At 43.9% G+C, this 23,143-nt stretch overlaps 1 protein-coding gene across 1 annotated transcript in view; it reads right to left on the bottom strand.

Annotated features, from left to right (window-relative positions):
- The window catches only part of jak1 (Janus kinase 1), an 81,480-nt gene that overhangs the window by 52,079 nt on the left and 6,258 nt on the right, over positions 1-23,143 (bottom strand). The window contains exons 2-10 of the mRNA XM_042322367.1: positions 21,402-21,607; positions 10,365-10,488; positions 9,375-9,528; positions 8,176-8,339; positions 6,733-7,078; positions 6,295-6,471; positions 5,730-5,887; positions 5,414-5,528; positions 3,314-3,512 (exon numbers count right to left, since the gene is read on the bottom strand). Coding sequence (XP_042178301.1) covers positions 3,314-3,512; positions 5,414-5,528; positions 5,730-5,887; positions 6,295-6,471; positions 6,733-7,078; positions 8,176-8,339; positions 9,375-9,528; positions 10,365-10,488; positions 21,402-21,600 — 1,636 coding nt within the window. The 5' untranslated portion in view covers positions 21,601-21,607. The remainder of the gene's footprint in view (positions 1-3,313; positions 3,513-5,413; positions 5,529-5,729; positions 5,888-6,294; positions 6,472-6,732; positions 7,079-8,175; positions 8,340-9,374; positions 9,529-10,364; positions 10,489-21,401; positions 21,608-23,143) is intronic.

The following is a 23,143-nucleotide window of genomic DNA, read 5'->3' as shown; positions in this document are numbered from 1 at the left end:
GGTGCTTACAGACACACACACAGAGAGAGGATAAACAAGACAGGGTGCTTACAGACACACACAGAGAGAGGATAAACAAGACAGGGTGCTTACAGACACACACAGAGAGAGGATAAACAAGACAGGGTGCTTACAGACACAGAGAGAGAGAGGAAAAACAAGACAGGGTGCTTACAGACACACACACAGAGAGAGGATAAACAAGACAGGGTGCTTACAGACACAGATAGAGAGAGAGGATAAACAAGACAGGGTGCTTACAGACACACATACAGAGAGAGGAAAAACAAGACAGGGTGCTTACAGACACACATACAGAGAGAGGATAAACAAGACAGGGTGCTTACAGACACAGAGAGAGAGAGGAAAAACAAGACAGGGTGCTTACAGACACACACACAGAGAGAGGATAAACAAGACAGGGTGCTTACAGACACAGAGAGAGAGGGATAAACAAGACAGGGTGCTTACAGACACACACACACACACACACACACACACACACACACACACACACACACACAGAGAGAGACAGAGAGAGGATAAACAAGACAGGGTGCTTACAGACACACACACACACACACAGAGAGAGAGACAGAGAGAGATAAACAAGACAGGGTGCTTACAGACACACACACACACACAGATTGGATAAACAAGACAGGGTGCGTACACACACACACACACACACACACATACACAGAGAGAGAGGATAAACAAGACAGGGTGCTTACACACACACACACAGAGAGAGGATAAACAAGACAGGGTGCTTACAGACACACACACACAGAGAGAGGATAAACAAGACAGGGTGCTTACAGACACACACACACAGAGAGAGAGAGAGAGAGAGACAGAGAGAGGATAAACAAGACAGGGTGCTTACAGACACACACACACAGAGAGAGAGGATAAACAATACAGGGTGCTTACAGACACACACACACACAGACAGAGAGAGAGAGAGAGAGATAAACAAGACAGGGTGCTTACAGACACACACACAGAGAGAGGATAAACAAGACAGGGTGCCTACAGACACAGAGAGAGAGAGGATAAACAAGACAGGGTGCTTACAGACACACACAGAGAGAGAGAGAGAGAGAGAGAGATAAACAAGACAGGGTGCTTACAGACACAGAGAGAGAGAGGAAAAACAAGACAGGGTGCTTACAGACACAGAGAGAGAGAGGAAAAACAAGACAGGGTGCTTACAGACACACACAGAGAGAGAGAGAGAGAGAGGATAAACAAGACAGGGTGCTTACAGACACACACAGAGAGAGAGAGAGACAGAGAGAGGATAAACAAGACAGGGTGCTTACAGACACACACACACACACACACACACACAGAGGATAAACAAGACAGGGTGCTTACAGACACACACAGAGAGGATAAACAAGACAGGGTGCTTACAGACACACAGAGAGGATAAACAAGACAGGGTGCTTACAGACACACAGAGAGGATAAACAAGACAGGGTGCTTACAGACACACAGAGAGAGAGGATAAACAAGACAGGGTGCTTACAGACACACAGAGAGAGAGGATAAACAAGACAGGGTGCTTACAGACACACAGAGAGAGAGGATAAACAAGACAGGGTGCTTACACACACACACACACACACACATATAGAGAGAGGATAAACAAGACAGGGTGCTTACACACACAGAGAGGGAGAGAGGATAAACAAGACAGGGTGCTTACAGACAGAGAGAGGATAAACAAGACAGGGTGCTTACAGACACACACAGAGAGAGAGAGAGAGAGAGGATAAACAAGACAGGGTGCTTACAGACACACACAGAGAGAGAGAGAGAGAGAGGATAAACAAGACAGGGTGCTTACAGACACACAGAGAGAGAGAGAGAGAGAGAGAGAGAGAGGATAAACAAGACAGGGTGCTTACAGACACACAGAGAGAGAGAGAGAGAGGATAAACAAGACAGGGTGCTTACAGACACACACACACACACACACAGAGAGGATAAACAAGACAGGGTGCTTACAGACACACAGTACATGCACACACACACGATAGCAAAAACACCCACATGTAGATACTGTCCCTCTCTCTCACAGAAAAGCACACACACACGATTGCAAAAACACCCACATGTAGATACTGCCCCTCCCTCCCACTGAAAAGCCCACACACACACACACACACACACCAAAATAATGAAAACATTTGACAAGTTCATAACCTAAACAAAACCGAAAAACGGGCATTTAGAATGCAGGATTAAACATGTTAGTCATCTATTTCCAGTCAGTTTCCAACCAGGAGAACAACTACTTCTCCTAAGTGTTCAGATTTTACTTTCCTATCATCTTGTTTAGAGTGCATTTAGTCATTCGATATTCATGTGACTTTCCATGCCTTTTATTTAGATCAGTGTTAGGAATGTGTCAACTAAACAGGACATTTGATTCAATAAATCTTTTAAAATGTTTGTTAATCAACTGTGTGAGTTCATTTCTGTTATCATATTTCCCAGCATGTTTTGCTGCAGGTAGATTTTTACAATAGTTTGTTTTAATATCTATGTTTCCTCATGCACATTGAAATCAACCAATGTTATACTATACAAAGATAAATAACTTACATTGTTCAAAATGATCTAAAGTCAAATATTAATTGAAACACATTCCCTTATTGAACGCAACAACCATGTATATCACTAACAAATACAGTCATGGGTGGGTCTCTCTCACATTCACTCAAAAGGCATGCTGGGAAGTATGCAAATACAGCTTTACACCCTACACTGTTTAAAACCCAAATGCCTTGTACTGAATAATTGTGCTCGTGTTTAAAAAGTGTTTCAGTGAATAAAAATATTTACAATCTAAACACTGTGACACATTTTCACTGAAATTCTAAACGCCTCGATGCGTTTAGAAAGTGTTCCAGAAAAGTGTTTAGTTATGTGTTCAGATCCTAAACACTTGGTTTTACAGTGTACACATACAACAACACATAGCCAAATCCACACACGGTTGCACACAGCTACAAAACAGAGCTGAGGTATTGAGATGGTTAAGCGAGTGGTAACCATGGTGAGGCAGTGTCGCTAAGAGAAACTAGAACTCGTGGTGTAAACAGGCTTTCAAAGGAACATCCTTTCAGCAGACCAGAGCCAAATCACACTAAGGGTTTAGGGTAATGTGTGTGTTTGACACGTATACAAAAGACATTCTGAGGGACTGCAACAAAAATACTAAAAACTGAAGTGAGAGTTTCATACTGACCAAGGTGTGTATACGTATGTGTGTCTGTGTGTGTCTCTCTCCCCCTACCTCTGGGCTGTGGGGGGCAGCAGCGGCTGAGCTGGAAGCGGAGGTTGTCGGTACGGAGGTTCTGTCCAGACAGGTGGTCTAGCAGCTCTCTGAGAGATGACCTGTAGGTCTCTGTCCCGTACAGACGAAAACCCTCTGAACCCACCTCGATCTGGAAGTTCTTATACTGACGCACCTGTCTCGACTCACACAGATCCAACTGAAGAAAGGGAGGTGGAGATAGAGGGAGAGACATAGGGAGAGGTGAGTGGTCAGTTTGGGGGAATCAAAAGAGAGGAGAAGAAAAGAAGAGGAAGTGAAAGATGTTACAACAACCACACAGAGTTTATCTGGTAGTGAAAGATGTTACAACAACCACACAGAGTTTATCTGGTAGTGAAAGATGTTACAACAACCACACAGAGTTTATCTGGTAGTGAAAGATGTTACAACAACCACACAGAGTTTAGCTGGTAGTGAAAGATGTTACAACAACCACACAGAGTTTAGCTGGTAGTGAAAGATGTTACAACAACCACACAGAGTTTAGCTGGTAGTGAAAGATGTTACAACAACCACACAGAGTTTATCTGGTAGTGAAAGATGTTACAACAACCACACAGAGTTTAGCTGGTAGTGAAAGATGTTACAACAACCACACAGAGTTTAGCTGGTAGTGAAAGATGTTACAACAACCACACAGAGTTTATCTGGTAGTGAAAGATGTTACAACAACCACACAGAGTTTATCTGGTAGTGAAAGATGTTACAACAACCACACAGAGTTTATCTGGTAGTGAAAGATGTTACAACAACCACACAGAGTTTATCTGGTAGTGAAAGATGTTACAACTACCACACAGAGTTTATCTGGTAGTGAAAGATGTTACAACTACCACACAGAGTTTAGCTGGTAGTGAAAGATGTTACAACAACCACACAGAGTTTAGCTGGTAGTGAAAGATGTTACAACAACCACACAGAGTTTAGCTGGTAGTGAAAGATGTTACAACAACCACACAGAGTTTATCTGGTAGTGAAAGATGTTACAACAACCACACAGAGTTTAGCTGGTAGTGAAAGATGTTACAACTACTGTCAATAAAAGGCTAATCGATACTTTGAACAAAGCTAGCAGGTCTTTTAAGTCCATTTTCACTACTATGTTTAGATTAGACCCCAGTTAGCTGGATAAAACAAATTGTCCACTGGGACACCACATCCCAATCAGCCTGTACATTAAGTCACATGATATTGACTGAAACTGAATTCATTTAATTGAGAATGGATGCCTCAAACAAGAACACACTCACATACTCTCTCTCGTGCGCAGGCACGCACACTTGGAGCCTGTTTGACCATGTGTTGTGCATGCATGTGAGGCTGCTCAGTCAGAGTGTTGACACTGAACAACAGTGTTTACTAATGTAGGACATCTTACCATGATGATGTGATACAGACACCAGACCAGACCACCAGGCTCTGCTCAAAATCTACTCTGGTGTGTCACCTGATATGTGCTTGTTTTGACAGTAACCACACATTGTCTGAAAAGGACTTTAATTGCTCTTCTATCATCATCATGGTTTTCAGTACTCTTTATCAGACAATAACAAAACAGTCAGACAATGAGCAGTGTGTGTGTGTGTCATGTTTTGGCATCATCTGTGTTATATCTGTTCTTAGTCACTTCCTTGTGTAATGATCTCTGAACTTTGGCCTTTTATCTGACTTCTCCACTTATTCCACCTCGCCCACTTCAGTCATTTCCACCCCACTCTCCCTGCCTGCAGAAATGCATTGTTTGTGTTCTCAGTAGGGCTGTGACGATATCAGTATCGCAATATTTTTTCCATGGCAAAAAATGAAAACACAAAGCAGACCAAACTCTTTGGTCCTTTAAAAACTTGCTGTATGTTAAATGTTGTGTGCTATAGGTTAGAAAATAAATACATTTGACTCTGGAAGACAACATAATGATGTTTGTTTCCAACATTAGAGCCATTTTCCTAAAGAAGTTAAATCAGCCTAGTTTTTTATTTCCTTGCCGCAATACTAACGAGTATCGCGATAATGGTATCGTCCCGGACCTAGTTCTCAGTGTGTATGTGTGTGTGTTACCTCGCTGCAGACCACGGTCATGATGATGTAATGGTAGTCAGTACAGGACCAGCGCAGGACGTAGGTTCCCTCCTCGTTGCCCTCCTGACGAAGCTTCTGGTTGGCATACTCCGTACTGCAGGACGAACAAACAGAACCAACGGTCAACAACACAAAACTCAACGCTAGATTAAGAAGTTAAACAGATAGAAGTGATGGAAGATACAAATGGGTATGAAGAGAGAGAACAAAAGACAGAAAGAGAGAGAGAAACAGTCAGAGAGAGAGCGAGCTAGAGAAAAAGAAATGGACTCACACCGAGAGAGTGAGTACTGACCAGATAGGTCCATGACAGCAGTTCTGTAGGTTCTGCACCACAGAGGAAGGGGCCACCTCTGTACACAGGTAGTGATGGGCATCGACCGTCAGACGGAAATACCCATCCACCAGAGCAGCGAACGCCAGCGCCTCTCCTTTAAACTCCAGCTGCACCTCCTGTGGGACAATAGGAGCATTAAACAATAGTAAGAAATACTTTAGAAACCAAAACATTTGATTAGTTTTTTCTTTATTTAGATCCCCATTAGCTGTTGCCTTTAGTCTGTTCCAAAACACTGCACTAGTTTCCTTTCTTGTGTCCATTCCTTAGTGTCCTGGGCCTGTATCGACAAAGCATTTCACAGTAGAAACTGGTCGATAATCTAAACACAGACTACTAATCACATTATTTGTCCCTTAGCTATGTTGGCTGGCTGTTAGGCACGGTGACATTTGAACTCTGGCTGGAGCTAAGACGGTACAGTAGAGACAATGTTCATTAATCACTCATTAATATGCTACGGTCACTGCTTAATCTAGTAATCCAAGCTCAGGTAGTGTTTGGAGAGATGCGTGCGTCTCACCATCTTCTTGTTATCCTGTCTGAAGATGGTGACAGTGGACTCTTTGATGACAATGTGTGTGATCTCGTGGAAGTCACAGAATGTCACCCAGCCTTCGCTGGCATCTTTCTTCTTGGTCTGTTTGCCCTCAAACTTGTTCTTTTTGGACTTGTTCTTCTCTTTCAGGATCAAGGTATTCTATTGCCAATGAAAGGAAAAATACATTGTCAAGAGATTTCTCTTAGATGAGTTTCAAAATACATTCAGATACTTCATCAATACCTTCCAAATTCACTCCAACTTCAGAGATAATATACAGTTTCTCAAGCCAACTCAAAATCACACCCACACAAATACCACGTTCTACACATTCAAATCCATCTCCAAACATCTCACACCAACTCAACTCAAATCCCACACATCCTCCTTAACATAAAAAAGGACCCAGTGACTACTCACATTAGGGGGCTTCCTCCTGTATGATATCCCTGTGGTGCCAGTAACCTGGACCTCCATGGCCAGGGAGGACTCAGGCCCGTGGCTCAGCTCCCCATTGGTCTCTACCTCTTGGGTAACTACCAGGGCCCTGGGCTCCAGCATCTCCCTCCCCAGGCCCCGGGTCAGGCCTTCCAGGGTGGACAGGTACTTGATCTTCAGGTCGTACAGTGTGATGTTACTGTCTTGAACAGTGCGACTGTTGAACTCATTCAGGAAGTTCTTGAAGACGTTGTTGATGCGGAGCCGGGTGAGAATGTTTCGCTGTTTGATTTGCCTGTTCAGTTTCTCCGGGATGAAACGCTTGTAGCTGGAGAGAGAGGGAGTAGCGATGGCGAAGAGAGGCAGTAGAGAGGGAGAAGAGAGGCGGCAGAGATGGAGAAGAGAGGGGGCAGAGATGGAGAAGAGAGGGGGCAGAGATGGAGAAGAGAGGGGGCAGAGATGGAGAAGAGAGGGGGCAGAGATGGAGAAGAGAGGGGGCAGAGATGGAGAAGAGGGGCAGAGATGGAGAAGAGAGGGGGCAGAGATGGAGAAGAGAGGGGGCAGAGATGGAGCAGAGATGGAGAAGAGAGGGGGCAGAGATGGAGAAGAGAGGGGGCAGAGATGGAGAAGAGAGGGGGCAGAGATGGAGAAGAGAGGGGGCAGAGATGGAGCAGAGATGGAGAAGAGAGGGGCAGAGATGGAGAAGAGAGGGGGCAGAGATGGAGCAGAGAGGGGGCAGAGATGGAGCAGAGAGGGGGCAGAGAGGGGGCAGAGATGGAGCAGAGAGGCGGCAGAGATGGAGAAGAGAGGCGGCAGAGATGGAGAAGAGAGGGGGCAGAGATGGAGGAGAGGGGGCAGAGATGGAGAAGAGAGGGGGCAGAGATGGAGGAGAGGGGGCAGAGATGGAGAAGAGAGGGGGCAGAGATGGAGAAGAGAGGGGGCAGAGATGGAGAAGAGAGGGGGCAGAGATGGAGAAGAGAGGCGGCAGAGATGGAGCAGAGAGGGGGCAGAGATGGAGAAGAGAGGGGGCAGAGATGGAGAAGAGACGGGGCAGAGAGAGAGCAGGGATGGAGAGAGAGAGCAGAGATGGAGAAGAGAGGGGGCAGAGATGGAGAAGAGACGGGGCAGAGAGAGAGCAGGGATGGAGAGAGAGAGCAGAGATGGAGAGAGAGGGGGCAGAGATGGAGAAGAGAGGGGGCATAGATGGAGCAGGGATGGAGAGAGAGGGAGCAGAGATGGAGAAGAGAGGGGGCATAGATGGAGCAGGGATGGAGAGAGAGGGAGCAGAGATGGAGGCAGTGGAGGAATTAGGGACATTGTCATTCCTTTCCATTTGTGAAATATGTGTGTAGAGATTACAGAGTATATCTGGTTGTGTGTGTCTATGTTGTGTGTTAGTGTGTGTATATCTGTGTACATCTCTACCTGATCTCATTGGAGGCAGTAGACAGGGGAATCGCTCTGGTCATAGCATAGTGAGTGATGGCCAGTACAGCCATGCCCAGGCACTCATTCTCTATCTCATGCTGCTCTGCCTCACTCTGGGGGCAACGAACCACAGCCAGACCCTTCTGGAAATCATTCTGGCCCTGGAAACACACCCACACATGATTGGCTGACTAATGTTCCAATGAAATGAAGAGTAGTGAATCATATCCAGGGCCTTTATATCAAGCTGTCCAACCATGTCCCAAAGACTTCAGCCACCCAAGACATAGACTGTTCACTCTGCTACCGTCCGGCAAACGGTACCGGAGCACAGGCAAATGTTGCTACTCTTTATCCTTACTCTTATTATTATCTATCCTGATGCCTAGTCACTTTACCCTGTCTTTATGTACATATCTACCTCATTATTATCTATCCTGACAACGTCTAGTCACTTTACCCTGTCTTTATGTACATATCTACCTCATTATTATCTATCCTGACAACGTCTAGTCACTTTACCCTGTCTTTATGTACATATCTACCTCATTATTATCTATCCTGACGACATCTAGTCACTTTACCCTGTCTTTATGTACATATCTACCTCATTATTATCTCTCCTGACGATGTCTAGTCATTTTACCCTGTCTTTATGTACATATCTACCTCATTATTATCTATCCTGACGATGTCTAGTCACTTTACCCTGTCTTTATGTATATATCTACATCATTATCTATCCTGATGCCTAGTCACTTTACCCTAAGTACATATCTACCTCATTATTATCTATCCTGATGCCTAGTCACTTTACCCTGTCTTTATGTACATATCTACCTCATTATTATCTATCCTGACGACGTCTAGTCACTTTACCCTGTCTTTAAGTACATATCTACCTCAAATACCTAAGTATTATCTATCCGGATGCCGAGTCACTTTACCCTGCCTTTATGTACAGATCTACCTCTCATACCCCCTGCACAATGATCGGGTACTGGTATTCCCTGTATATAGCTGCACATTGATCCAGTACTGGTACTCCCTGTATCTAGCATCATTCTTGTGTTACTATTTTTGAGAAAGCATTTCATTGTAAATTCTACACCCGTTGTAGTCGGCATATGTGACAAATAACATTTTTACCTGCACAGTGTACACACCCTCCCATACAGACACACACCCACACGTACCTGGGCGAACAGGTAGTCAAGGGAGGCCGCGTCCAGTAGGGGTATACCTTCAGGGGCCCTCTGTGGGCCGAGACCTCCCCTCAGCTTACTGATACAGTGTCTCCACACTGGAGACTCACGCTCACTGGTACCATGCCAGTTAGTGAAGTAAAACCTGATGGATGGATGGATGGGAGAGAAGAGACAGGACCATGTTAATACCAAGACATGGCCGGGACTCAGTAGGTGGGTGAGGTGTCCACATATTTACAGTAAGTATACGCATTTGTTTGTATTTGTATACAAAGGTTGACCATGATCTGTTGTTTGACCAAGTGTACCCTGGCTGTATGATGCAAATTCAACTCAACAATAGGCCTGCTCATTAAGGCTCTCACCACATTCACCCTCCCCTCCTGGCTCTCTATTTTCTAGTGAAAGAACAGAAAGAGGATGTCTGTGTGATACCACATGTTTGCTATCCTTCCTCTCGGAGTTAACAGTTTCTCTTGGATCATACACAACGGAACTGGCAAGGCAACTGAATATCTCCAGTTTCAATGCCCTCAGGTGTGCCAAACAAACACATCCACTTCATACTTTAAGCATTGGATTTCATCCTGCCTTGTATCCATGATTACATGTGGATTGTAAAAACAGTTCACAAGTAAATCCTAATTAATTACATTCTACTGTATTTTAATCTTATCTGATGTAGACTAGTTTACCAGCTCAGCAAGTGCCAGTTGACTCTGCAAAGCATGGTGCCAATGTCTCATACACCCCACCTCTCTTGTTACACTGAATCCTGGTTGATGAATGATGGTTAAGTATCAGCCCTGTTGAATAATCTAGAACGTAGTGACAGGTGATGCAGAGAGCTCACAACGACAACAGCAGCAGATAACAGTGGTGGATAACTAAGTAAGTGAGAGTCCGTGAGATTCATCATCCATTAGAATGATTTGATAATGTAATAACACACACAGTGCAGTAGGCCTGTCTCAGTACCTCATGCGGTAGTGCAGCTTGATGCAGGTCTCGTCAGTAACCTTGATGACGTGGTTGGGAGCGTACCACAGCTGTTGGTTCTCATCATACAGACCAAACAGATTACAGCACAGGGGGGAGATATCTGAGAGAGACAGAGAGAAGGGATACATTACAACAGTATTCATCCCTTCATTCATTTTGACACGGACTCGTCAGTAACAAAGTTCATATAGGAGTCGTGGTATAAATAGCATAACATACTAGGGCTGGGCGATATATCGAATTCATTTGAAATTATGTTTTAGCGCGATGTTCAATAATGCCTGTATAGCAAGAATCAAGTTTTTTTTAATTTATATTATACAAAGAAAAGAAAAAAGTGAGTGTTGTGTATTTTTGGTCCGGTCTCCTAACCACCTACCGACAGAAACATTATTTTACTGTAATAGATGACAACTTAACCTTTCTAACTCCCAAAACGTAGAACAGAGCTTCCCCTACTAAAACGAGAGCATCAATGAACATGATTGTGGAAAATGAATGCTCCGTTTCTGTCAGGCTTTTCATTTACCACGTACCGCTAGCAGCATTTTAGTCACATACTGTTATGTGCTAGCTGTCTAGTCTGTGTTTTATAAATGTACAATGAGCATAAAAAGACGTTTATTTAAGGAACTGGCAACTCGTTGTCATTCTGAGAAATAAGCTTCTTCTTATCCAGGTAGGCCACTGGATTTCAACAAGTAAACAGTCAACAGGCTGTTGTTCAAACAGCTGGAGACAGACAAGAGGGTGTGTTCATAACAGTTCAACTGTTCTACCTTTTTAGCAAGCAAATAGATCCAAGTTGGCTAGATTAAATAAAGACTAGCTGGCTACTCACTAGCATGTGGGCTTGTGCTTGATTGTTTATGAGACCGGTGTTAATTTTCTATAATGTCTGTGACAAGAAGTTTGTCATTGGGCTATTAGTGGATGTGCATGGTTCTAGTTACATTTTTAACAAAAATGGCATTTTCATAAACAGACTTGAAAACTAGATCATTGATTATTGCCAAAAAAAGCACACTACACTATTTTAATAAAATAATTACATTATTAGTAGGTTTTATGGTTGTGGAAGGCTTATATTTAGCCTATGTATTATTTTACAAATTTGAGGTATGATTTAGGCCATAATCGCCCATCCCTATAACATACAGTACAGCAGGCCTACTCAATAGGTGGACCGCAGTCCGGATCCCGAACCAGAACAGAGTCAATACAGTGAAAGGAACTAAAAATTGGGCTTTCAATTTACTTCTGTTGAGAGTTGTAAGAGTAGAATGCACAAGGTGCAACATTTGATAGAACAGGGCAGTTTTCCTCGTTAGACTATTTCAATCACTGACAGACCTTAGAGGGTTATTTATAAACAGAAATGTCCAGTTGATCAACTAGCTGTAAGCAGTAATGCTAGTCTAATCTAAGACTTGTAGAATAGTAGTTATCATGGCCAGATTATGTGCCCAGGGGACTCGACACCCAGGGAGCCCCCATTGATTTTGTTGAGTCACTCCGGTATCACATGAACACACAAGACATATGGCAAAATGTGTAGAATGGCAGAAAATGAGCTTTAAAACTGCAACATTTTCTCTCTGCGCCAACAATAGGGGTGTGAACAGTTTGGGGTCGCATAGGTTGCAGGTTTGTTACTACACCGATAAATTATAATATCCATCCAGACCTTTGCCATCTAGAAAATTTGTACGACTGGACCTTCTCAAATAGTTTGAGTACCCCTGCAGTGCAGAGTACAGCACACGCATGTATGCCTACAGTTTCTGTGTGAAAAATAACAGAGGTAAAGTCCCATGAGGAATAACAACATATTGGATGAGTGGTTGACTTGGCTATGGATACTAGCTACTGTATGTTCAAAGTCTCCAATAGGTGTAGATCTTCACAGTCACAGTGGGTCTTTGTGTGTTTATAGGGCAGGTTTCATTGGGTCAGAAATTCACTGGGCAGCCAAGGAGGCAGGAAGGAAGGGAGTGGTGCACTGAACTGAACTGTGAGAAATTAGTTCCGCAAAACACACAGTCTTGGACAGAGAGAGGGAATCCCCCAACATACAGTGCCTTCGGAAAGTATTCAGGCGCCTAGACTTTTTCCACATTTTGTTACATTACAGCTTTATTCCAAAATTGATTAAATTGTTTTTTTTTTCTCCTCAGCAATCTACACACAATAACCTTATGACAAAGCAAAAACAGGTTTTTAGAATTTTTTGCAAATTTATTACAAATAAAAAAAACTGATATCACATTTACATAAAGTATTCAGACCCTTTACTCAGTACTTTGTTGAAGCACCTTTGGCAGCAATAACAGCAAGTTTTCTTGGGTATGACACTACAAGCTTGGCACGAACAATTATGATTTTTCACCGCCGATACCGATTATTGGAGGACCAAAAAGGCCGATACTGATTAGTCGGCCGATTTTTAATAGTTTTATTTGTAATAAATGACAATTACAACAATACTGAATGAACACTTATTTTAACTTAAGATAATACATCAATAAAATCAATTTAGCCTCAAATAAATAATGAAACATGTTCAATTTGGTTTAAATAATGCAAAAAAAAAGTGGAGAAGAAAGTAAAAGTTGCCTTATGTGTCATGTAAGAAAGCTAACGTTTAAGTTCCTTGCTCAGAACATGAGAACATATGAAAGCTGGTGGTTCCTTTTAACAGGAGTCTTCAATATTCCCAGGTAAAAAGTTTTAGGTTGTAGTTATTATAGGAATTATAGGACTATTTCCCTCTATACCATTTGTATTTCATTAACCTCTGACTATTGGATGTTCTTATAGGAACTTTAGCATTGCCAGTGTAACAGTATAGCTTCCGTCCCTCTCCTCTCTGGGCTCGAACCAGGAACACAACGACAACAGCCACCCTCGGAGCAGCGTTACCCATGCAGAGCAAGGGAAACAACCACTGCAAGTCTCAGAGCGAGTGAAGTTTGAAACGCTATTAGCACGCGCTAACTAGCCAGCCATTTCACTTCGGTCACACCAGCCTCATCTCGGGAGTTGATAGGCTTGAAGTCATAAACAGCGCAATGCTTGACGCACAACAAAGAGCTGCTGGCAAAACGCACGAAAATGCTGTTTGAATGTTTACACGCCTGCTTCTGCCTACCACCGCTCAGGCAGATACTTAGATACTTGTATGCTCAGTCAGATTATATGCAACGCAGGACACGCTAGATAATATCTAGTAATATCATCAACCATGTGTAGTTAACTAGTGATTATGATTGATTGTTTTTTATAAGATAAGTTTAATGCTAGCTAACAACTTACCTTGGCTAACTGCATTCGCGTAACAGGCAGTCTCCTTGTGGAGTGCAACAAGAGGCAGGTCGTTATTGCATTGGACTAGTTAACTGTAAGGTTGCAAGATTGAATCTGTCACGACTCCGACCGAAGGACACTCCCCTTCCCGTTCGGGTGGCGCTCGGCGGTCGTCATCGCCGGCCTACTAGCTGCTACTGATTATTTCCTCCCCCTCCTTATGTGTTGATTGTGTGCACCTGTTTTGAGTTAGGTAGTAGGCTTTATTAGTCAGCCGGCCCGCAGGGTTCCTTGTGCGGGATTAATTATTGTGATCGTCTGTTTGGTGTACTTATGTGCACGTCTATTTGGGTTTTGTGTTTTCCCATTTTGTGGGTTTTCCCTGGACGGTTTAAGTCCCCCTGTTTGGGGCATTTGTTTGTTCAGTACGCCCTGTGTTTTGTGAGGGTTGGCTTATGTTCAGCGTTTGTGTCAGTGCATTAAAATAGCACTCCCCTGAACTCTCTGCTTCCTGCGCCTGACTATTCACCCACGTCTTCCGGCACTACGGGGTGCCGGAGAACATCGTTTCTGATCGGGGTCCCCAGTTCACGTCCCGAGTATGGAGGGCGTTCATGGAGCGTCTGGGGGTCTCGGTCAGCCTGACCTCCGGTTATCACCCTGAAAGTAATGGGCAGGTGGAGAGAGTAAACCAGGAGGTGGGTAGGTTTCTGCGGTCGTACTGCCAGGACCGGCCAGGGGAGTGGGCGAGATACATCCCCTGGGCGGAAATGGCCCAGAACTCATTGCGCCACTCCTCTACTAATGTGTCCCCCTTTCAGTGTGTGTTGGGGTACCAGCCGGTCCTGGCACCGTGGCATCCGAGCCAGACCGAGGCTCCTGCGGTGGAGGAATGGGTGCAGCGCTCCAAAGAAACCTGGAGGGCCGTCCAGGAATCCCTTCAACAGGCTAGTGGACGGCAGAAAAGGAGTGCTGACCGCCACCGCAGTGAGGCCCCGTGTTTGTACCAGGGGACAGGGTCTGGCTCTCGACCCGAAACCTGCCCCTCCGCGTGCCCTGCCGGAAGCTTGGGCCGCAGTGTGTAGGGCCGTTCAAAGTCCTGAGGAGAATAAACGAGGTGTGTTATCGATTACAACTCCCTTCCTATTATCGTATTAACCCCTCGTTTCATGTGTCTCTCCTCAGGCCGGTGGTAGCTGGTCCCCTACAGGACGGTGAGGTGCTGGAGGTCCCCCTCCCCCTCTGGACATCGAGGGTCCCCGGCGTATACGATACGGGCCATTCTGGACTCGAGACGCCGGGTGAGGGGCCTGCAGTACCTCGTGGACTGGGAGGGGTACGGTCCGGAGGAGAGGTGCTGGGTACCCACCAGGGACATTTTGGATCCGTCGATGTTGAGGGATTTCCATCGCCTCCATCCGGATCGCCCTGCGCCTCGTCCTCCGGGTCGACCTCGAGGCCGGTGTCGGCGCGCTGCGGGAGCCACGCGTCAAGGGGGGTACTGTCACGACTCCGACCGAAGGACACTCCCCTTCCCGTTCGGGTGGCGCTCGGCCGTCGTCATCGCCGGCCTACTAGCTGCTACTGATTATTTCCTCCCCCTCCTTATGTGTTGATTGTGTGCACCTGTTTTGAGTTAGGTAGTAGGCTTTATTAGTCAGCCGGCCCGCAGGGTTCCTTGTGCGGGATTAATTATTGTGATCGTCTGTTTGGTGTACTTATGTGCACGTCTATTTGGGTTTTGTGTTTTCCCATTTTGTGGGTTTTCCCTGGACGGTTTAAGTCCCCCTGTTTGGGGCATTTGTTTGTTCAGTACGCCCTGTGTTTTGTGAGGGTTGGCTTATGTTCAGCGTTTGTGTCAGTGCATTAAAATAGCACTCCCCTGAACTCTCTGCTTCCTGCGCCTGACTCCTCACCCACTACACTCAGACCGTTACAGAATCCCCCGAGCTCACAAGGTGAAAATCTGTCGTTCTGCCCCTGAACGAGACAGTTAACCCACCGTTCCTAGGCCGTCATTGAAAATAAGAATGTGTTCTTAACCGACTTGCCAAGTTAAATGAAGGTGTTAAAAAATATATTTAAAAAAAGGCTAAATCAGTGTCCAAAAATACCGATTTCCGATTGTTATGAAAACCTGAAATCGGCCCTAATTAAAATCGGCCATTCCGATTAATCGGCCGACCTCTACTTGGCACACCTGTATTTGGGGAGTTTCTCCCATTCTTCTCTGCAGATCCTCTCAAGCTCTGTCAAGTTGGATGGGGAGCGTTGCTGCACAGCTATTTTCAGGTCTCTCCAGCGATGTTTGATCGGGTTCAAGTCCGTCTTGGTTGTGTGCTTAGGGTTGTTGTCCTGTTGGAAGGCGAACCTTCGCCCGAGTCTGAGGTCCTGAGCGCTCTGGAGGAGATTTTCATCAAGGATCTCTGTACATTGCTTCATTCATCTTTCCCTCAATCCTGACTAGTCTCAAACTCCCTGCCACTGAAAAACATCCCCACAGCATGATGCTGCCACCCCAGTGCTTCACCGTAGGGATGGTGCAAGGTTTCCTCCAGACGTGATGCTTGGCATTCAGGCCAAAGAGTTCAATCTTGGTTTCATCAAACCAAAGAATCTTGTTTCTCATGGTCCGACAGTCCTTTAGGTGCCTTTTGACAAACTCCAAGCAGGCTGCCTTTTACTGAGGAGTGGCTTCCAACTAGCCACTCTGATTGGTGGAGTTCTGCAGAGATGGCTGTCTTTCTGGAAGATTCTCCCATCTCCACAGAGGAATTCTAGAGCTCTGTCAGAGTGACCATCAGGTTCTTGGTCAATTCCCAGAACAAGGCCTTTCCCCCCCCGATTGCTTAGTTTGGTGGTTCCAAACATTTTTCATTTAAGAAATGGAGGCCACGGTGTTCTTGGGGACCTTCAATGCTGCATAAATGTTTTGGTACCCTTCCCCAGATCTGTGTCTCGACACAATCCTATCTCAGAGCTCTACAGACAAGTCCTTTGACCTCATGGCTTGGTTTTTGGGGGAACTTATATAGACAGGTGTGTGCCTTTCCAAATCATGTCCAATCAATTAAATTTACCACAGGTGGATTCCAATCAAGTTGTAGAAACTTCAAGGATGATCAATGGAAACAGGATGCACCTGAGCTCAATTTTGAGTCTCATAGCAAAGGTGCTGAATACTTATGTAAATAATGTATTTTAGTTTTTTATTTGTAATAAATTTGCAAAAATGTCTAAAAACCTGTTTTCACTTTGGCTTTATATGGTATTGTGTGTAGATAGCTGAAAACAGTTAATATTTAATCAATTTTAGAATAAGGCTATAACGTAACAAAATGTGGAAAAAGTCAAGGGGTCTGAATACTTTCCGAAGGTACTGTAAACCAAACCTCGATAACTCAGATCAAAATATCTGGATGTTACTCCATCTTAATGTATTGCACTAAGCATGACTGTCATGAGTCTACTGTAGAGTCTCTAGACTGTCATGAAATGGCAAGTGCAAGCTATAAGTGATAGTAACGGCAGCAGTAGTAGTCCTATAACATACAGTAGGAACTGTTACTACTCCTACATATCCTATAGGCTAACACTTTAGCCTTTACAGATGAACCTTTCTAATTGTTGCAAACAAAAAAGGGAACATAGTGAGAGACAGGAACATGCCGGGGCAGGGATACTTCCTCTTATCTGAGCTCTCCTGTTTTGTTGTGACTTACTGTGTGTATCAAACTACCTACCACTGACCACACAGACAGAAAGGCCTTTCACAGACACACTTGCTATAAACAGATCATACATTGATGTTGGCAGCTGCTTCGCTTGTTTAGCCTCTAAGGTTAACTAGTGAATGTTTGCGTATGGACTATGGTAGCTGTGGAGCTGAACTCCTCCTTGGTCTGAACTCCTCCTAGGTCTGAACTCCTCCTTGGTCTCCCCTCTCGCTCTGCAGTACTGGGAAAATATGTTTTGGCTTCACACAAAGAGGAAATTCCAGAACCTGTCCCATTCTGGCCCGACCCCAACCAGCCGCCATCTTGTCTTGGAGTGTCTGGCTGAAAGCAAGAGCTGGAAGGACAGACTCACTCCTTTCTCTTCCCCTCTCTCCCTTTCTATCCATCCCTGGTCCCACTGGCAGATGTTCTGGACTTTTAGAGCAAGTATCAGAAAAATGTTTTAAATATCATCCAAAATGTGTCTGTCAAAGAAGAAGGCTACCAAACAAGGATTTTTAGAATGGTAAGAAAACAGATGCTGGATGTTAGTGGCCTTTCTCATGAGGGTTAGTAGCTGGGCTTTATCAATCAGTCTGTATTGTGTGCCTTATATCTGGCAGTTACTGTAATAGCCAGTTAATATGGTTACTACTAGCATCAGAAGCATTTCTTATATTAGGATTTAGCGTTTCTTATCTTAAACATCGAGATTCAGCTGTAATAAAGAGCATCCACTGACAAACAGATTGTTGGCAATAAAACAAAGATCCACAAATAACACAGATAGGCCTACATCTTTGGAATATTTTCAGGTCCCATATCATATAGGCTAGAAGCTACTGTACGACACAAATGAGCAGCACACAAAAAGAGACAAAACATCTCCGACTATGAAGCCATTTCTTAGTTACTGTATTACTCCTTCTTGTCTCCTAGGTAATAGTTCTCACGTGACAGGGCCTATTTACAGTGGCACAGTGGACTTCTGTTGGCAGAAGATATAGTTTGATCATAAAGTTACTGTTCCCCTCAAACACTTGGATTCATTATTAAAGGGAACAAGATGACATCACCTGAACTTTCATTTTAATACACTAATGGTAACATGATATTCTCTTACCTAATTTAAATAAGTACCACCTCATAACCAACACCGGAGAAGGCGTGTTTGCAGAGGTGCGTGGTATATAGTAGCTAGATAGCTAATCTACTGGTGCAAAAATTCACTGTATGGTGTCAGTGAATATAATTAAAAGTTTACCCTATTCATATATGGCAAACATACTCGTTTCCCCTCGTTTCCCCTTTCATCTGTGTCTGGTTTTAACAAGTTACAGTCTAGCTACAGTTGAAGACGGAGGTTACATACATTTAATTCCTGACATTTAATCCTAATAAAAATTCCCTGTCTTAGGTCAGTTAAGATCATCTCTTTATTTTAAGAATGTGAAATGTCAGAATAATAGTAGAGAGAATGATTTATTTCAGCTTTTATTCCTTTCATCACATTCCCAGTGGGTCAGAAGTTTACATGCTACCAAATACTAATTGAGTGTATTGCCTTTAAAATTGTTTAACTTGGGTCAAACGGTTCGGGTAGCCTTCCACAAGCTTCCCACAATAAGTTGGGTGAATTTTGAACTTGTGAACTTTTGAAGTATGCTTGGGGTCATTGTCCATTTGGAAGACCCATTTGCGACCAAGCTTTAACTTCCTGATGGATGTCTTGAGATGTTGCTTCAATATATCCACATAATTTCCCTCCTCATGATGCCATCTACTTTGTGAAGTGCGCCAGTCCCTCCTGTAGAAAAGCACCCCACAACATGATGCTGCCACCCCCGTGCTTCAAGGTTGTGATGGTGTTCTTCGACTTGCAAGCCTCCCCCTTTTTCCTCCAAACATAATGATGGTCATTATGGCCAAACATGTATATTTTTGTTTCATCAGACCAGAGGACATTTCTTCAAAAAGTACGATCTTTGTCCCCATGTGCAGTTGCAAACCGTAGTTTGGCTTTTTTAATGGTGGCTTTGGAGCAGTGGCTTCTTCCTTGTTGAGCGGCCTTTCAGATTATGTCGATATAGGACTCATTTTTACCCTGGATATAGATATTTTTGCACCTGTTTCCTCCATCATCTTCACAGGGTCCTTTGCTGTTGTTCTGAGATTGATTTGCACTTTTCGCACTAAAGTACATTAATAACCATGTGTATGTGACAAATAAAATTTGATTTGATTTGATTTAATCTCTAGGAGACAGACCGCGTCTCCTTCCTGAGTGGTATGACAGCTGCGTGGTCCCATGGTGTTCATACTTGCGTATTATTGTTTGTACAGATGAACGTGGTACCTTCAGGCGTTTGGAAATTGCTCCCAAGGATGAACCAGACTTGTGGAGGTCTTAAATTTTTTTTCTGAGGTCTTGGCTGATTTCTTTTGATTTTCCCATGATGTCAATCAAAGAGGCACCGAGTTTGAAGGTAGGCCTTGAAATACAGGTACACCTCCAATTGACTCAAATGGTGTCAATTAGCATCAGAAGCTTCTAAAGCCATGGCATAATTTTCTGGAATTTTCCAAGCTGTTTAAAGCCACAGTCAACTTAGTGTATGTAAACTTCTGCCCCACTGGAATTGTGATAGTGAATTATAAGTGAAATAATCTGTCTGTAAACAATTGTTGGAAAAATTACTTGTGTGTCATGCACAAAGTAGACGTCCTAACCGACAAACTATAGTTTATTAACAAGAAATCTGTGGAGTGGTTGAAAAATGAGTTTTAAGGACTCCAACCTAAGTGTATGTAAACTTCCGACTTCAACTCTGTCTTCAGCCAGCATGGAACAAAATGGGGGGGGTGGGACGGGTCATTCAAAACTTCTACAGTAATGTGGATTCTACCATGATTCCGGATAATTCTGAATGAATCGTGAATAATGATGAGTGAGAAAGTTATACGCACAAATATCATACCCCTAAGACATGCAAACAGGGGGGGTTAGCATTTATTAGGGGGTATAATATTTGTGTCTAACTTTCTCACTCATCATTATTCACGATTCATTCAGGACTATCCGTAATCAAAGTAGCATTCACATTAATGTAAGTGTTTAGAAACATTCTATTCTTATCTACAATAAAAATGACTCCAAAATGACACAATACATGATTTTACCATTCATTTCCATTGAGCACTAAATGATCTGAAACAACCAAAAACAAACAGAAAATGCATTCAGCAAATGTTTTGAGCCACTTTGAGTCACAAGCTTGATGTAATCATTGTCTGCTATGAATATGGGACAAAAAACTACTTTAATACACATACAAGTGAATTTGTCTCAATACTTTTGGTCCCCTAAAATGGAGGGACTATGTACAAAAACTGCTGTAATTTCTAAACAGTTCATCTGATAAGGATGACAATACCCTCAAATTAAAGCTGACCGTCTTCACTTTAACTTCATGGTCATAGCCTTTTTTTTCAAATCCAAACTTTTGGTATATAGAGCCAAAAGAAGAAAAAAAATGCTTCACTGTCCCAATAATTAATTACGCAGGGCACTGTTGGTGCAATTTCAATGTTGTTTGAGTTGCTTTTAGTATCACCAAGTTTGCTTTAGAGGATTTTACTGCAACATTGCTCACTGCATCCAAGTTGCTTGACATAGGTGTTTCAAAGAGCTGTCAGTCAAGGTGAGCTCATGAACACAAGCTCCCCACCCACTCAGCCTGTTGTTTCAAACTTCCTGGTAGTTAGCCATGAGAGAAAAAGTACTTTTCAGAATGACTTTTCAGGACCTTTAAGATAGGAGTATAACTCCAGAATGTTTCTGAAAACTTCCCCCAATCAAATCGTAAAAACACAGACTATGCTATTTAACGCTCTGGCATACAGGCACGCACACACTCGGATTCCCGCAGGCAGGCAGGCAGGCAGGCAGGCACACACACACACACACGGCGGGAGTTGAGACAGTACTTACAGCATCTTTTGGCAGCCTCCACACACAGCTCCTCAGCGGTGAAGCGGTCTTTGAGGAACTCCAGCGGTTGAGTATCTGGTAGGTAGAAATGAATCTCCAGACCTCTCATGGTCACAGTGACGGGGCCCTCGGCCCTCCTTGACCTCCTCATCTTCCCACACAGTTGCCTGCCCAGCTCCATCACCCCCAGACTTGGCATCCAGACTCTGGAAGGAGAGGTAGAGGGATGGTGAGTTGGAGTGGGTAAATGTGTCAGGAGTGGGTAATGTATTGATCCAGAGGTGAGCTCACTGTAGCAGCGATGCAGAGTCCTGCATACCCTGATGACTCACGTTCCAACATGGGCTGCCCCCAACACACACACACCTACTGAGGCGACGTCATTCACAACACACACACCTACTTAGATAATCTCACCAAAGCAAACACACAGCTCTTGAAATGTCATTCACATACATCCATAGATTAAATCAAAACACACACACACACTCCTCTACCAAGGTAACCCTATTAATAACACACATGCCCACTGAATTGATGGCATCAAGAACAACCACAGAATTATAATTACTCTAGCCATGTTATTTCTAAGAGCACAACGCGCTCTGTGGTCCCGTAACGTGGCAAGCCAAGGACAAGAGAGTTGACCGAGGATACACTGTCCCCTTTACCCAACTCTCCTACTAGAGGAAGAGAGGATAAAGGGAAGAGAGGAAGAGAGAGAGTTCCCCTCTGCATGCAAATCATCCCATTACTTCACCCAGCAGCGTTTCCCCTTCCTCTAGAGTGGCGCAGGCAGCACCCCCAGTGGCTCGGACACAGCTTGTTTCATAACAGCCCTTATCAGCCTATCGCCCATGGCGGCGGAGCTCTGATCTACTGCCTGATGACGGGATCAGCGGGGTCACAGTACACACACACACAACATTTACACAAGTGGGCCAATTTGTAACTTTTTTTCACTAATTGGTCTTTTGACCAATCAGATCAGCTCTGAAAAAGATCTGATGTGAAAAGATCTGATGTGATTGATCAAAATACCAATTATTGGAAAAAAATATCAGAATTGGGCTGCCACACACACACACACACACACACAAACAAAATAGGCCTACATTAATTCTACATCTCTCCACTGATAGGAATATAACAGGACATAATAAGGATTACATTAAATATGTCTATGCGGAATATAACGCATCTCAACATCAACTTTTCAGAGGAGACTGAGTGAATCAGGCCTTCATGGTCGAATTGTTGCAAAGAAACCACTACTAAAGGACACCAATAAGAAGAAGAGACTTGTTTGGGCCAAAAAACACCAGCAATGGATATTAGACCGGTGGAAATCTGTCCTTTGGTCTGATGAGTCCAAATTTAAAATTTTTGGTTCCAACAGCCATGTCTTTGTGAGACGCAGAGTAGGTGAATGGATGATCTCCGCATGTGAGGTTCCCACCGTGAAGCATGGAGGAATAGGTGTGATGGTGCATTGCTGGTGACACTGTCTGTGATTTATTTAGAATTCAAGGCACACTTAACTAGCATGGCTACCACAGCATTCTGCAGCGAAACGCCATCCGATCTGGTTTGCACTTAGTGGGACTATTGTTTGTTTTTCAACAGGACAATGACCCAACACACCTCCAGGCTGTGTAAGGGCTATTTGACCAAGAAGGAGAGTGATGGAGTGCTGCATCAGATGACCTGGCCTCCACAATCACCCGACCTCAACCCAATTG

This window comes from Oncorhynchus tshawytscha, linkage group LG05, assembly GCF_018296145.1.
Source record: "Oncorhynchus tshawytscha isolate Ot180627B linkage group LG05, Otsh_v2.0, whole genome shotgun sequence".
In the NCBI taxonomy this organism is placed as follows: Eukaryota; Metazoa; Chordata; class Actinopteri; order Salmoniformes; family Salmonidae; genus Oncorhynchus; species Oncorhynchus tshawytscha.
This window is presented reverse-complemented; position numbering and strand designations above follow the sequence as displayed.